The sequence below is a fragment of the Pelodiscus sinensis genome, chromosome 1 (genome assembly GCF_049634645.1).
Source record: "Pelodiscus sinensis isolate JC-2024 chromosome 1, ASM4963464v1, whole genome shotgun sequence".
In the NCBI taxonomy this organism is placed as follows: domain Eukaryota; kingdom Metazoa; phylum Chordata; order Testudines; family Trionychidae; genus Pelodiscus; species Pelodiscus sinensis.
Genome location: NC_134711.1, coordinates 331,192,163 through 331,208,920, shown reverse-complemented (window position 1 = coordinate 331,208,920; position 16,758 = coordinate 331,192,163). Strand labels below are relative to the sequence as shown.

General features: G+C 50.1%; 1 protein-coding gene across 1 annotated transcript; it reads left to right on the top strand.

Moving 5' to 3' along the window:
- Positions 1 to 6,345: 6,345 nt before the first annotated feature.
- On the top strand, positions 6,346 to 7,488 carry LOC142830405 (olfactory receptor 52K2-like). The gene has a single exon (XM_075935082.1). The coding sequence runs from the start codon at positions 6,346 to 6,348 to the stop codon at positions 7,486 to 7,488; it is 1,143 nt and encodes a 380-aa protein (XP_075791197.1).
- Positions 7,489 to 16,758: the final 9,270 nt, after the last annotated feature.

Below are 16,758 nucleotides of genomic sequence, written 5' to 3'. Positions count from 1 at the left end.
TCGACAAAACTTCTGTCGACAAAGAGCGTCTAGACACATTCAGGTCTGTCGACAAAGCAGCTTGCTTTGTCGACAGAACCCTGTAGTCTAGACACAATCCTACATGCAATGACACCTTCTGTCGACAGAACTCTGTTGACAGAAGGTGTTATGCCTCGTAAAATGAGGTTTACCAGCGTCAACAAAACTGCTGAGTTCTGTTGACGTTATGTCGACAGAACTCAGCGGTAGTGTAGACGCAGGTATCGTTTTGTCGACAAAACTCTGTAGTCTAGACACACCCTTTGAGTTACGTATATTCATGTCCATACGTCCATTTCATAAAGCATGTTGGGGGGGTCCGTCACAGCACTATTGTCATAGGGAAGCCTCTTCGAATTTCTGGTAACTTGACCTTTGCAGGCCTATGTCCTCCACCAAGGCCCAGCACAACTGTGCCTCTGCCTCCCTCCGCGGTCCCCTGCTCTTCTCCTTTCTCCCATCACTCCCTGAATCATGTCCACCTCTTCCACGCCTGGCCATTGCAGATTTTGGAGTGGGGTGGGAGGAGAGGGACTTTTCCTGCGGTTCCCGTGGTGACTTAGGTCTGTGAGAGCGCTAATTTTTTGTCAGTTCAATTAGCAGTTACCTGACAGGAGCGGTGTCTCTACTTCCTGTATCCGTGTAATAAACATGCAGGAATAGTCATGATCAGTCATGTGCGTGTTTCACGTCTGGCGGCAAGTCCCTTAAGGACTCTGGTTGGGCTGAAAATGGGAATGTACATTCTTGCTTTGTTATCATCGCTGCAGAGAGAGACTCCACCAGGCCTCTTGGTTCTTCCTCCGCTCTGAGAGGGCGGGGGTGTAGTGGGCTCGGAGGGGAGGCAACAGCTTTCTGGGTTCCTGGGCAAGGTGGGGGGCCCAGCGCCCCGGCCCTCAGGCAGCGGGGCGGGAGTGGGGCAGCCAGCTTGCAGCACTGCCCAGACCTCACCGCTCTGCCCCCTCCCCCTCAGCCAGCCCTTAGCGTGATCGTTTCCAGGAGCCCCAGGCGCTTTCGAAATCCCAGGACACAGGTGCTCCCTTTGTCCTTCCTCTCCTCGTCGGCAGGCCGGAGTGTGCTCCAGGAGGGGTAGACACACCGCAGGACTAGTGGGGGACAGGCCTGTCAGGCACTGCGGGGTGCAGGGGCAGCTGTACTCCTTCCCCAGGGCCCTGCCGCTGAGAGACAGCCAACCCCTCCCCAACCCACGGTGCCAAGGCTCCGGCACAATCGTGCCCCCGCTCTCCAGCCTAGGACCCCAGGGCCGTGCTGTCCGGCCGTGGTCAGACGCCCAAGCTGTATGAATTCACTCCCCAGTCCCTTGCCCGGGGACCCGCACTTCCCACCGGTCAGCCTCTGCACTGCAGGACTATGACTACACTGGCGCGCTCTTGCGCCAGAAATATGCAAATGAGGCTAAGCGTGGAATATCGCCGAGCCTCATTTGCATATCTAATGAGCCGCCATTTTTGCGGAAGAGGCTCTTGCGCCAGAAGGAGTGTCTACACGGCCGCTTCTTGCGCAAGAAAAACCCTCTTGCGCGATGCCGTTCTACCTGGAAATAATCAGCGTAGAGGCATTGCGCAAGAGGGTTTTTCTTGCGCAAGAAGGGGCCGTGTAGACACTCCTTCTGGCGCGAGAGCCTCTTCCACAAAAATGGTGGCTCATTAGATATGCAAATGAGGTTTGGCGATATTCCACGCTTAGCCTCATTTGCATATTTCTGGTGCAAGAGCGCGCCAGTGTAGACATAGGCCAGGTGTTTCCAGATGGAGACACCCAAATGAGAGCCTAGATACCCCCGGCCCTTTGCCTTTAGCTTCAGAAGAAAGCCAAGCCTGGCTATTCCACAGGGCACAAGTAACTCGCACACAGGTGGACTCAGCACCTCTGTTGTGCTCGGAGCGGAGGAGTCGGGGAGGAGAATTTGTTCAGTCTCCTCCCAGTGCTTATAACCCAGGTGCTTCTCACTGGAGAAGTATCCCCAGTTGGCCAGAGGGGCAGGCCGAGAGCCCAGCGCTGGGATCCAAGCGCTCTCCAGCCGGGGCAGGGCTGGAAAGTCTGACACAGCCTGGCACCTCCGATTCCAGTTCCCCGGGAGACACTGGCAGGAAATGGACCCCATAGGGTGGGACAAACCCAGCGCAAACGCCGACCCAAGCTCTGTGCTGCCGGGCCTCCCGCCCTGCTCAAGAGCAGCTCGGAGATGGGGGACTATGAGGTGTTTGTCCCCTGGGCAGCCCCCTCCCCACAGGAACACTGCTGGTGTCACCTCTGTGAGTCTGGTCCCCCCAGTGACCTCAGGCACTGAGCTGTGCGGACAGGTCTCGGGGTGGGGTGGGGAGGTGGAGTCCGGGAGTTCCCACTCCCCAGGAGCGGGGTGATCCCCCACCCTGGCATGTTCTAAAACCCTCAGATTCACCTTGAGAGGGGGGTGACAGCGTCCCCTCGAACGCCCTTGTGCCTCTCTCCGGCCCCAGCGTCTTCCAGCCACTCCCCTGCCTCCCACCCAGCAGAGCAGGGGTCCGGTCCCCTCTTGGTGTGAGGGAGAAATGGCAGGACTCTCGGCTCTGTCTCCCTCTGATAATCAGCCCCTCCATCGCCTTGGCCAATTCTTGTCACCCTCTCCCCACCTCGGTTTTCTTATCTCTAGAATGGGGAAATGATACAAGTGACTTCCATTTGCTGGATCTTTTGAAGAATGTTAAAAAACGTCTGCTGCACAGAATGGTGACAGCTACTGATTAGAACTGCTGCTGTCGGCTCCCTTCACGACAGCCCTGTGCATCTGCAGGGCGAGTTCACATCTCTCGTTCAGCCATCTTTCTCCAGAGCCTTCTGCTTACTACCAACCCGTCCTTCCTGGGCATTTACGGAGGTTTAGAACCTATGGAGATCTCAGCATTACCCCAAGTTTTTTCATCCTAATCAGCTTATTTGTTAAACACACGCAAATGCCCAGAGCGGCCAATTCCTCCCTGACTCAGCCCAGAGCTCAGGAGTTCCCCTCGCCCTGTGGGAAGGGCCCTTAAATGATGTTTACTCCTAAATCTCGATAAATAGCCCACGAGCCCGGACGGGCTCATCTCCAGCCTGTTTACATCCAGACGCTGCGTCTCCGCTCGGGGCCGAGGGAACCCCGCTGGGATTGCACAGAGATCTGTTATAAACGGTGCACTCCCCGCTGTCGGCTCTCGGCGTGGGCGGGTCCAGGCCATGCTGGGGTCAGAGCGACGTGGGCGAAGGTGAACGGAGCGGGGTTTCCAGGGAAGACACTCGCATCTCACAAGTCCAAGGCCCCGAGGAAGACTCCACAGCCTGACAGACCCAGTGCACGGTGCGTGTGAGGGGACAGAGGGAAAGTCTGGGATCCTTCGCCCACTGCACAGACATTAAACTCCCAGGCCCTTGACCCGGGGATGAGGTTGCTCCAGTGTCACTGGCCAAAATGTCCCTTTTTGATACCTTCGTCCCCCTCTCCGGTCAATGTCCTCCAGTTCCCAGGGGCTGTGTTTCAGTGCCAGAGGGACTCCATCAGGATGAAAGGGGTTAATAGATGTGTGGTACAAAGCCAGATTCTGGGGCTGCGAGCGGGACTTTACTTAACCCCCACTGAGGGAAAACTCCCCTTGTAGTTACAACTGAGTAAAGAGCTCAGGAGCCAGCCGGGTCTGAATGCTCAGAGGCAGCCTCGCCTCCTCGTGCTCGGTGTATTTCCAAACACACTTTGGCCTTCCTAATTACACCCCATCACCCATCTATATGCTTAGAATTTTTTTTAACCAATCACATGTCAGGTCTTCTATTGTTTCCTAACCTTGTTATATCTTATCTTTAAAACGTTTCCTTCATTTGTTCTATTTCAAAGTTAAACACAGATCTCTCCTGTGTTTACCACTTGCTTGCTTGCTTGCTTTTGGCTCGGCTACTGCCCGATTTGTGTGCTTTTGGTTCCAAATGAGGTGACTGTTTGTTCGGTGGGTTGTTATTTCTGGTGTCGGTAAGTCTGGATGACATTCCTCTTTCGACAGAGGAATGTAAATGAAGGACTTTGAAATTGCAAATGAAGCACTTCATTTGCATAATGGATTCCGATCGCTTTTTCGACAAAGTATTTTTCAGAGAGAAAACCCAGCGGTCTAGACACAGTTCTTTCCGGGGGGAAAAAACCCTTTTTCAATAGAACCTATAAACCTCATTTTTTCAGGCCTTAGTGTTCTTTCATAAAAAGTTTTTTTTTTTTCAAAAGAACTGCATCGACACCGCAGGGATGTTTTTTCGAAAAATCCTTTGTTGAAAAAGCAATCGGCATCCATGATGCAAAGGAAGTGCGGAATTTGAAAATCAGCGCTTCATTTGCAATTTTGAAGTCCTTCGTTTCCATTCCTCTTTTGAAAGAGGAATGTACTCCAAAAGGACCCTAACGTTCTCCTGTAGCTGCTCTTCTACACCCTCCTTGACTGGCACTGTCCTGTAAAGTATTTCATCTCCTCCGGTGATATGAATTCCTCCCACTGCTTCCTTCCAAACACAGAACAGAGCTATTTTTTGAACACGTCTGACTTTCCTGCAACATTAACACATTTCCCTTCATCTTTCTCGGACACAGCCAAACCTTTTCTAAGTTTTCTTTTGTTCCGAATAACATCCTTTTTGTGATCCTTACAAACATGGATTTTTCCCTGATGTTTTTAACGTTCTTTATCAAATGTCATGACTTCTCTAGCTCCCTTGTTCCTATTAGTTATATATTGCTCCTCCTGCCCTTCACTGCCACTGAATCAGGGTGTGTCTAGACTACCGAGTTTTTTCCAAAAAAGTGTCCTTGCATCTAGACTACCGTCCCTGTTCTTTCGAAATTAAATCGAAAGAATGTGGCAGGTTTTTTGCAATCGGTAAACCTATTTTACCAGGAATAACGCCCTTTTTCAAAAGAGCTCTTTTAAAATGCTACATAGTCCTGTATTTTGTTTTGAAAAAAGGCATTCTTAAACGCACACAAGGCTCTTTTGAAAGAGATTGCAGATCACTTTTTTGAAGCTCTTGTGGCTGTCTAGATGATGTCTTTTGAAAAAGCCTGTTTCAAAAGAGGCTTGTAGTCTAGACATACCCTCAGACTGCGCCTAGATTAGCATGATTTTGCGCAAACTCTTGCCGTCTGTCTACACTGGCCGCTAGTATTTGCGCAAGAACACTGACCTTGTAATGTACAAAATCAGTGGTTCTTGTGCAAATACTTTGATGCTCCTGCTCAGGGATAAGCCCTCTTGTGCAAGTATTCTTGTGCAAGAGGGCCAGTGTAGACAGCCACGTTAATTTCTTGCGCAAGGAAGCCCGATGGATAAAATGGCCATTGCAGCTTTCTTGCGCAAGAGAGCGTCTATACTGGGCACGGATGCTTTTGCGCAAAAGCAAATCTTTTGCACAAAGGCACATGCCAGTATAGACTCTCTCTTGCACAAATATTTTTAAAAGAAAAACGTTTCCATTAAAGTATTTGCGGAAAAATTGCCAATCTAGACGCAGCCTCAATGTTTAACTTGGTGCTTTTTTACTGTAGCATCGAGGAACTTTTGCTGTCCAATGCACTCTTCTTAAAGAGCCCCCAATTTTAACTGTCAGCTCCCTGCTTACATTTTTTGTTCCAATCAGCTGTGCTAATAATTTGCTGCCGCTTTAGAGAATGAACCCCTTTCAAGCACTAAGACTCTATGGATATTTCTGGTTAGGAACTCTTATCTATATGTCAGTTGGAATGTAATCAGTTCCAAACTTTTATTTTGTTGTTCTCTGTTTGTGTCCTTTGTCTGCCTCTTCTCTCTATGAAACAGTCCCAGATTTGCCATCTGTCTGCATAGGACAGCCTCCCCAATTCTCACAGTCCGTCTCAGAAACCCCCTTTTTAGCTGCGATTTCCTTTGTACAGACTCAGTGACCAAATCTAAGCACATGTCTAGAACAAGTAATCTTCCACCCCTCTCCTTCAGAATTGGACCATTGTGTTTGTTTTTCCCACCACCGGGAATGTACAGGTGTTTTCAGACGGCTGCTACACATGATAGGCAGGTTTTTGTTCCATGAGATGTGTTGCAGGAGGGATGTTTCCCCAAGCACATGGCTTGGCAAAGCCTCAGATGGTCTCCACTCTCAGATTTTGAGCAGTGGGGTGACTAGAAATCCCTACAGTGTTGGAGAGTCAGTGGCTCATCATTCATGTCTCTGGACAATGGAAATGTCATTTCTCAGTGTGTGAAGTGAAAAAAACGTGCTTCACCCGTGACATCAGAACAGCCTCCAGTAGCGCATGTCGTGTCTCATGTTAACATGGTCTCTCCCTCCAGGCATTTGGACTGTGACCATCACCCTCGAGCCTGGGCGCAGACAGGCCGTCAGGGGAACATACGGTCCTTGCTGGAGACACCATTCTGTTTCGGAGTTGGACGCCTTCTCCCCTGCTCCATGTCAGATTTCAACACCACCGACTTCACCAACCCCTCCACTTTCATCCTGCTGGGCATCCCTGGCTGGGAGTCAGCCCATGGCTGGATCTCCATCCCCTTCTGCATCACGTACGCCATCGCCCTCTTCGGGAACCTCACCATCCTGTTGGTTGTGAAGAAGGAGCCGAGCCTCCACGTGCCCATGTACTATTTCCTCTGTATGCTGGCTGTCACCGACCTGGTCCTCTCCACATCCCTCCTGCCCAAAACACTGAGCATCTTCTGGTTCAATTCCAGGGAGATCAATTTCAGCGCCTGCCTTGCCCAGATGTTCTTCATGCTCAGCTCCATAGCGGTGGAGTCTGGGATCTTGGTGGCCATGGCGTTGGATCGCTACGTGGCCATCTGCCACCCCCTGAGACATTCCACCATCCTCACACACTCGGTGGTTGCCAAGATGGGCCTGGCCGTGGTGCTGCGTGGGGTCACACTCGCATTGCCCAATCCCTTCCTGGCCAGGCGGTGGCCTTATTGCCGAACCAACATCATATCCCACACGCACTGCGAGCACATGGCCGTGGTGAAGCTGGCCTGCGCCGACACCCGCATTAATAGCTACTATGGACTCTTTGTGTTGTTCTTAGTTTCTGCTCCTGATGTGTTTTTTATCACCATGTCCTACACCCAGATCCTCAGGGCCGTCTTCAGCCTCCCCACCAAGGATGCCCGGATCAAGACTTTCGGGACCTGCGGCTCCCACCTGGGTGCCATTTTAGGCTTTTACATCCCGTATCTCTTCTCCTTCCTCACGCACCGTTTTGGCCACAATGTGCCCCTATATTTCCAAGTTCTCATTGGCAACATGTACGTCCTGGGGCCCCCCACGCTGAACCCCATCATCTACGGGGTGAAGACCCAGGAGATCCGGGACAGGCTGCTCTGTCTGTTTACGCGTAAAGGGACTCGGAAAGCTTTTGCCTGGGGCTCCAGCTGGCAGACCACATCCCATGCAACTCTGGTGGGTTAGAATGGGCTGTGCTCTCTTCCCTCAATCAGGTACAAGACAGTCAATGGACTATTCCAGCGCGACAAACTCTAGAGTTGGTGTGTGTTTGTAACTGGCACCAGGTAGATTTGTATGTCTACACTACAGCGCTAATTCGAACTAACGCATCCAGACTAAAAAACTAGTTCGAATTAGCGTTTTGCTCATTCGAACAAGCATGTCCACACAGAGTGGACCCTGAACCGGGCTTAAGGATGGCCGGAAGCAGTGCCGGCAGGGCATCAGAGGAGGACTTAGAGTGTGGAGCTGCTGTCTCAGGCTAGCCGAGGGCTGCGCTTAAAGGGACCCGACCCCCACCCCGGACAGACAGTTCTAAGGGGTGCCCCGCTTGCAAAGCAGTCCTGGCTTGGAGTGCCCGGAGTACCCACACTGGGCACATCACACCACTCGGCCATCAGACCGGCTGCACTTGCCGCAGGCTGCCATCTGGGGAGAGGGGGCAATTGGGGGGCTGCAGGAGAGGTTCCACCCCCAGAAGCCCGCAGAGGCAGCCCAGTCCTCCCCATCGGGGGCGCGTACCCCATTCCTCCTTCACCTCCTTCCACTTACCCTCCCTAGCCCCCCTTCCTCATGTACAAAATAAAGGACACGTGTGGTCAAAAATAGAATCTTTCTTTATTGAACAAAACTGGAAGAGACTGGGAAAAGGAGGTGGGAGAAGGGAAGTCAGAGGGTGGGAGAGGAGAGGGCAACTACAATGATGAGGGGTTTAGAACAGGTCCCATATGAAGAGAGGCTAAAGAGACTGGGACTTTTCAGCTTAGAAAAGAGGAGATGGAGGGGGGATATGATAGAGGTCTATAAAAGTATGAGTGGGGTGGAGAGGATGCATACAGAAAAGTTCTTCATTAGCTCCCATAAGGAAGGACTAGAGGACACTAGAGGAAAGGAATGGGTAGCAGGCTTCAAACTAATAACAGAAAGTTCTTCTTCACAAAGCAAATAGTCAACCTGTGGAACTCCTTGCTGCAGGAGGCTGTGAAGGCTAGAACTAGAACAGAGTTTAAAGAGAAGTGAGGTAAATTCATGGAGGCTGGGTCCATGGAGTGCTATTAGCTAGGGGTAGAAATGGTGTCCCTGGCCTCTGTTTGTGGAAGGCTGGAGATGGATGGCACGAGACAAATGGCTTGGTTATTGTTTTGGTCCATCCCCTCCAGGGTCCCTAGCATTGGCCGCTGTCGGCAGACAGGCTACTGGGCTAGATGGACCTTTGGTCTGACCCAGGACGGCTATTCTAAGCTCAGGGCTCAGGGTCGGGGGTCTCAGTGGACCACCTTGATTTTCATGCACACCTGCTCCTGGGTGGCCAGGCTGGCAGCTCTCCTGCCCTAGACGGCCACTGTCCTGTGCCTAGTGCAGAGGTCATGGACGAGGTCCACAATGTCTGCACTGGACCAGGCGGGTGCCCGCCTCTTGCGGTCCTGGGCAAGCTCCCGGCAGCCGCCAGCCTGGTCCCGGGAAGAGGGGGAGGGCTGGGGGGCATCGGGTGGCTGGCTCGAGCCGTGCCAGGTGCAGGGTGTGTGTGCTGGCTGGGTGCTGGCAGGCTTGCACCTGGCACAAACTGTGTAGCTAGCCCGTGGCCCTTTAAGGCCTCCGGGGCCGGGAGGGGGGCATAAAGTTTCCCTGGTGTTGGCCAGAGTGGCCACCAGGGCAAGCTGGGGAGGACTAGCCTCCCACTAGTTCCAATTAAGGGGCTACACACCCCTTAATTCGGACTAGTAAATTCAAACTAGGTTTAATCCTCATGGAATGAGGATTACCTAATTCAAACTAAGCGCTCCGTTCGTTCTAATTAAATTCGAACTAACGGAGCGCTGGTGTAACGCCTATGAAAGTTAGTTCAAACTAACTTTGTAGTGTAGACATACCCTGACACAGCCTGGCACCTCCGATTCCAGGTCCCCCCGGGAGAGCCTGCTGCAGACTAAACCCAATGCAAATACTGCTCTAGGCTCTGTCCCCCACCCTTGTTTGAGGGCAGGGTTAGGTGAGGAAGGGGGGGGGGGTCATGAGGCCTCTGGCCCTGGGTTGGCCCCCACTGCCCCCTGCCCACAAAAACACTGCTCATATCACCTCCAGTGAGTCGCTTCCCCCAAGTGATGCATTGGCAGGTCTCTGTGAGTGGAAACAGAGCCCGGGGTGTTCCCACCCCCCAAGAGCGGGGTGATCCCACACCCTGGCATGTTCTAAATCCCTCAGATTCACCTTGAGAGGGGGGTGACAGCGTCCCCTCGAACGCCCTTGTCCCTCTCTCCGGCCCCAGTGTCTTCCAGCCACTCCCCTGCCTCCCAGCCAACACACAGGCCCCACAGAGCGGGAGTCCGGTCCCCTCTTGGCATGAGGGAGAAGTGGTGGTGACACAGCGGGGAAGGCAGGACCTCTGGGTTCTGTCTCACTCGGACATTCAATCTCTGTGTGACTTTGGAACAGTCATGTCGCCCCCCTGCCTCAGTTTCCCTATGTCTATCATGGGGATGGACTTTCAATTGCTGGGTATCTTGAAGGGCTTAAAAGAAAAGCCGCTGCACAAAACGACGATAGTTACTGATTAGAACGACTGATCGCGACAGCCCTGTGCATCTGCAGGGCGTGTTCACATCTCTCCTCAGCCATCTTTCTCCAGAGCTTTTTGTTTACCATCAACCTGTCCTTCCTGGGCATTTTAGCTCCATAGTAACCCAAGATTTTCATCCCAATAAACAATCATTGTTCAATACACGCAAATGCCCAGAGCAGCCAATTCCTCCCTGACTCAGCCCAGAGCTCAGGAGTTCTCCTCGCCCTGTGGGAAGGGCCCTTAAATGATGTTTACTCCTAAATCTCGATAAATAGCCCACGAGCCCGGACGGGCTCATCTCCAGCCTGTTTACATCCAGACGCTGCGTCTCCGCTCGGGGCTGAGGGAACCCCGCTGGGATTGCACGGAGATCTGTTATAAACGGTGCACTCCCCGCTGTCGGCTGTCGGCGTGGGCGGGTCCAGGCCATGCTGGGGTCAGAGCGGCGTGGGAGAAGGTGAACGGAGCGAGGTACCCAGGGAAGACACTCGCGTCTCACAAGTCCAAGGCACTGAGGAAGACTCCACAGCCTGACAGACCCAGTGCACGGTGCGTGTGAGGGGACAGAGGGAAAGTCTGGGATCCTTCGCCCACTGCACAGACATTAAACTCCCAGGCCCTTGACCCGGGGATGAGGTTGCTCCAGTGTCACTGGCCAAAATGTCCCTTTTTGATACCCTCATCCCCCTCTCCGGTCAATGTCCTCCAGTTCCCAGGGGCTGTATTTCAGTGCCAGAGAGACTCCGTCAGGATGAAAGGGGTTAATAGATGTGTGGTACGAGGCCAGATTCTGGGGCTGCGAGCCAGACTTTACTTAACCCCCACTGAGGGAAAACTCCCCTTGTAGTTAGAACTGAGTAAAGAGCTCAGGAGCCAGCGGTGTGTGAATGCTCAGAGGTAGTCTGGCTTCCTCTTGCATCCCGGGTCTCTGGCTGTTCAGGAGGTGTCGGGGAGGTAGGGTTTTGTGACTTTTCTCTGCTGGAAATATGGGTTTCTTGTTGGGGCCATCCAAAGAATTTCTCTTCGTGGGCAAGACATCGTCTCTCCTGGCTTCATTTGAGAAGTCAGCTGAACTCTCAGGCCTGGGACTTTCCCAAGGCAAAGCAGCAGGCAGTCCTGTTCTTACCGTTACGACAGTCTTCCTGAGATTACACCCAGGGTGGGGCATTTTAGCCCCAAAGCGTATAGATTGGCAAACCGATAAGCAACTGACAATGAGGTTTTCTAATTGAAGCTGTCAGACCCCTTAGCAAAAGATGCTGCTGCCAGCCCCATTTTCAATGGCCCGTCCATTTGAGAATGCCATTCAGCTAAGCTCTTTTCTGCCATACTGTCAGTGGCAAGGGGTTCCACTGGTCAAATCGGTATACTGTAAATAATTGTACTGCATCCGTGTTATCCATTCAGACCATCAGTGGAATGGAATGCTCCCTCGTTCGTGGGCTGTGAAAAGGGTGAACGCAAATGCCAGATCTAGTTTTCTTAATTCAGATTCATAGGGTTCAAGGCCAGAGGGGAGCATCCGATCATCCAGTCTGACCCCCTCTATAACACAGGCCATTACATTTCACCCAGTTACCCCTGTACTGGACTCCGTAACTTGTGTTTCATTGAAACCTGATCTCCAATAGGAGTTTGCATCATTGAATCACAGAGCGAGAAGGCCCAGCAAGGGGTCTTTCTTTCAGCTGCTCGAGTATCTGAAGATGGCTGTCGTGTCTCCCCTCACTTTCTTCTTTTTTAAATTAAACCTATCCGGCTTCTTCAGCCATTGTTCTCATATGGTTTTTAGTCCATCCCTTGGACTAAATTTCTTTCTCCTCGGGATCTTTCCCAGTTTTTTCTACATCCCTACAATGCTTTGGTGCACCAAACTGGACACAAAACTCCAGCTGAGTTCTGAGCAGCAAGGAGCGAAAGAATACTATCATGTCCTGCTACTTACTCGCTTTGCCTCCTTAATGCAACCCACAAGAACATTTTATTTTTGTTTTATTTTGCAATAAAAAAATCCACAGCCCAAAAGCTCTAGCAAGCTTAGCCTAGTGAGATGTACCTCTAGCATGCTAACCCCAGTGCAGACAGCATGAGGTCAACAGAAGAATTCTTCTATCCACCTGGCTACTACTTCTCAGGGAGGTGGATTGCCTACACTGATTAGAGAACTCTGCTGGCCATGTAAGTAGTGTCTACAGTGACGTCTGTGCTTCTTTCCAGCTGGGATTTGTCTGGCTTTAGATTCTGTCAGCCGACGGTCAGGGCAGTGTGTGTGTGTATGTTTTCGAGAAAAGGTTTAACATCCGTGTCTTTACTGCTAGGACCGGGGTCCCATCGCAGAGGGTGGCCAGCAGGCCAACAGATGCCCCGTTATATAGGAAGAGCTTATTACACCTTAGATTTTAGCTGCTAGAACACAGGGGTTCCTTCGCAGCGGGCAGCCTAGGGAAGGCTGAAAAGTGCCCCAACGGATCTGTCACCTGGGAGTGACACAGATCCAAACGCCCAAGCTCTCCCTATACCTGTCCCTTTATGACCGACTGAAGTTCTTTTAAATTGTGTTTGGTTCTATTACAGCAACTGAAGGAGTCAGGTTAAAGCTTAAACAGTTACAGGTTTATGAAAAGACTTATAAAAGCATATGGTTACAATGGCTATTGCTCTCTTTCTTAACTGTTAACAAATACAGATTTTAAAAATGGTTACAAAGAAAATAAAGGTAGAAAATAGAAATAATGGTACCAAGTGACAGCTTAATCTTTAAAGAGCTCTAAGTCTATGTGTACACTTAAGACAAAGTACCACATCCAAGTACAATTTTTACCCCTTTCTGTGCCTCTCGATTCCAGCGTGTCAGGCCAGGGCCGGTCTCTCAATTCTTAGGAAAGACGAATACGAGGTGGGCATCCCCTTGGAACCTTGGGAGATCAAACACCTAACCCGACCAGCAGATAGATGGTAGATTGACACTCAGAGAAAATGTGCTGCTGGACCCATCTATATACCCCTGGGGGCCCGTATCCTCTTTCTTATCTAAGAGGCCAAATTGTACTGGTCCGTTTCGTGGCGCCAGTTCTTACAAGCAAGTTTCAAGTTAATTTACACTTGCAAGAGAGAGAACTAAATTGTGAGTACTAGGCATTTTTTTACTGGGCGAGAGATTCCTCCCCCCGCGTGCGGCTGTGTGTTGTATCAATATGGGTTTGAGTCAAGGGCACTCCTTGGCAGCCTCTTGGTCAGCAATTGGCGTATCTCTGTTTACAGCCATTCACGGTCACACAGCCTGGGCCTTCTGCTCTGTGTGCCCTGCATGCTCCAGGCAAGCAAAAATGGATGTTACAAGGGGGGTTCCTGTCTGGCTACAGCTTCCAGCCACTGCGATGTGCGCTGGCTTTCTCCACAAGATTAAAGAGCCCTTATCACCCATGGTTTTCTCCTCATGAACATCTCACTTGATTGTCTTTTGATGACAAAAGTAGGAGAAGCTCATTAAGTCTCTTTCTGCAGCCTCCAGTCATTTTTGTGGCTCTTTTCTGCACTGTCTCCAATTTTTCAACCCCAGGACAGGACACAGTCGGTTGCACCGATGCCACGTGCAGAGCTGTAATCCTTCCCCTGCTCCAACTTCTCTGTGTCCCTGTGTTCCAGAACACAGCGCTATAGTCTGTGGGCCAGGCCTACATTTCCAGTTCTGAGTTGATCGTTTTCTATTGGACTCCATTCATCATCGGCTAGTCATTGCTCTGCCAGTCTTTGGCACCTAAATGAACTCCACAGGCATTTCCTATTTGCTTCCTGATCGGTGATCATAAACGCTGAACAGCTTCAGGCCGAGATCTGATCCCTGCAGAGCCCTGCTCGAAATAGCCCTGTTCACTGACAATTTCCCATTGACAGCAGCTTTCCAAGATCTTTCCGTGAGCCAGGGTCTAGTCCATTTTACCTCCATTCCAGTGATACTGTACAATGTTCATTTTTCCCCTGAATGTTTTCCATTACTAAATCAAATGCCTCTCAGAAATCAAATTGCGCATCTGCGCAATTCCCTTAATCGGCCAAACATTTACTCTCATCAAAGGATGGAATTAGACACAAGCGGTTTTCCATAAGCCCTCTTGTTCGATGGCATTAATTATATTCCTTCTTTGGTTAAAAACAATCCCATACCAGCCTCTCCATTGCTTCCTAGCCTCGTTAAATCTGTTCTTTAAAACATTCCCTTCATTGTTTATATTTTAAAGTTAACATAGAAGTGCCCTGCATTTACGTTTTTATTTTATTTATTTTATTTTATTTTTTATATTTCGGGGGACTGATGCTACTTGATTGTGTACTATTGGTTCCCAACGAGCTGTGGGGGGGATTGGTTTGGTTAGTTTGTAACTCTGGTGTTGGTAAGGCTAATGTTCTGCTATACATGCTATTTAAACTCCTCAAATGGAAGGGCACATCTACACAGCAGAGGTAAAGCCAAAATAATCTAGGCAACTTCTGCAGAAGAGGACCTGGGGATTACAGTAGATGAAAAGCTGGATACGAGTCAACAGGGTGCCCTTATAGCCAAGAAGGCGAATGGCATATTAAGTTGTATTAAGAGGAGCATTGCCTGCAGATCTAGAGAAATGTTTGTTCCCCTTTATTAGGCTCTGGTGAGACCACACGTGGAGTATTGCATCCAGTTCTGGGCCCCCCACTATAGAAAGGATGTGGACATATTGGAGAGGGTCCAGCGGAGGGCAACCGAAATGATGAGAGGGCTGGAGCACATGACCTATGAGGAGAGGCTGGGGATTTGGGATTGTTTAGTCTGCAGAAGAGAAGAGTGAGGGGGGATTTGAGAGCAGCCTTCAACTTCCTGAAGGGAGGTTCCAAGGAGGCTGGAGAGAGGCTGTTCACAGTAGTGACGGATGCAAAACAGAGAGCAAGGGTCTTAAGTTACAGTGGGGTTGGATATTAGGAAAAACTATTTTCCTAAGAGAGTGGTGAAGCACTGGGATGGGTTCCCTAGGAAGGGGATGGAATCTCCATCCCTAGAGGTGTTTAAGTCTCAGCTCGACAAAGCCCTGGCTGGGTTGATTGAGTTGGGGTTGGTCCTACCTTGGGCAATAGGCTGGACTTTAGGACCTCCTGAGGTCTCTTCCAGCTCTATGGTTCTATGATTCTAACTTGAGCTACATCAATTGCGTTGCTGAAGTCAAAATAGCTTTATTTGGCTTTTGGTGCTGTCTACACAGCAGGAAGTCTGAGTTAGGGCACTCTTCCTCCGACTTCCCTTCCTCCTCGTACAATGAGGGTTACAGGAGTTGGAGTAAGAAGTCCTCCAGCTTGACATTATTCCGACATTATGTCAAAATAACTGCTTGTAGTGTAAACGTGTGCTATGTTATTTCAGAATAACATCAGCGAATCTGAAACAAAGCTGCTTTGTAGATGTAGCCGGAATGACCTGGAAACTATTTCAACACTTCATGTGACATAAGTACCTCACACTGCTTCTTTCCAGACGCTGAACATGGCTGTTTTTGAACCCAGCAGTCTTTTCTGTAACAACAACAAGTTTCCTTTCTCCTTCTAGGAAATAGCTAAACCTTTTCTAGGATTTCTCTTCCTCAGGAGGACATCAAATCCAACCCCCAGCCCAAAGCAGGACCAGTCGTAACTAAATTTGCTGCCGTTTCGGGAATGATTCCCCTTCAAGTGCTAAGTCTCCATCGATATTACTGGTTAGGAGCTCTTCTCTGTCTGTCAGTTGCAATGTAATTCATCTGGTGCTGGCCACTGTCGGTAATGGGCTAGAAGGACCTTTGGTCTGACCCAGTACGGCCGTTCTTATGTTCTTATGTTCTTAGCAGTTCAGTCAGAAACCCCCTTTCTAGCTGTGGCAACGTCTTCGCAGCAGCATTATTTCAGAAAACCGTCACTTCTTCGGTAATAATCCAGTGCACGTCTACACAGCAAGCCCATTACTTCCAAATAAATTCAAAATAACGGGATTCTTCCTCCAACTTCTGCAAGCCTTGCTGGTTGTTCAGTAAGGGAAGTTGGGAGAAGGGTGCTCTATTTCGAAATAAGTGCTGTGTAGGCAGCACTAGAAGACGAAATAATCTCTTTCGACTCAAGCTCCGCAATGATTTATTTATTTATTCATTCATTTAGTTTTTGCCACTGCAGGAGGTGTTTCCATGCAGCTGCTATAAAAGGCATGCAGGTCTTTCGTCCAGGTGGGATGTTTCATGGTTTGGCAAAGTTTTGTTTTCTCTACTCTGAGATATTGAGCAAATGGGTGACTAGGGAAATCCCTACAGTATAGACCCTCGAGTTTGGGTGTCATTACATTAAGGAAGGGTGATAGCTCACCAGTATTCACGCCTGATTTCTGCTCATCATATATACAGTAGCCCAGTGTCTGTGACTCTAACGCTATAACGTTACGAGTCAACTCTGGGGGGCGCTGTTGCCTTGCACCGTGGGGCTCGGCTGAGTTCTGCTCTGCTTGATATAGAAGCAGGTACCATGGCTTGATATAGAAGTAAGACGAGCTTCATTTATCTGAATAATGAAAATGTTATTTTTTTCAGTGTGTGAAGGCCAGTCCAGACCAGACTCCAGTAGTGCTTGTAGTGTCATGTCTTACACATACTAACACAGTCTCTCCATCCAGGCAGTTGTGTTGCGAC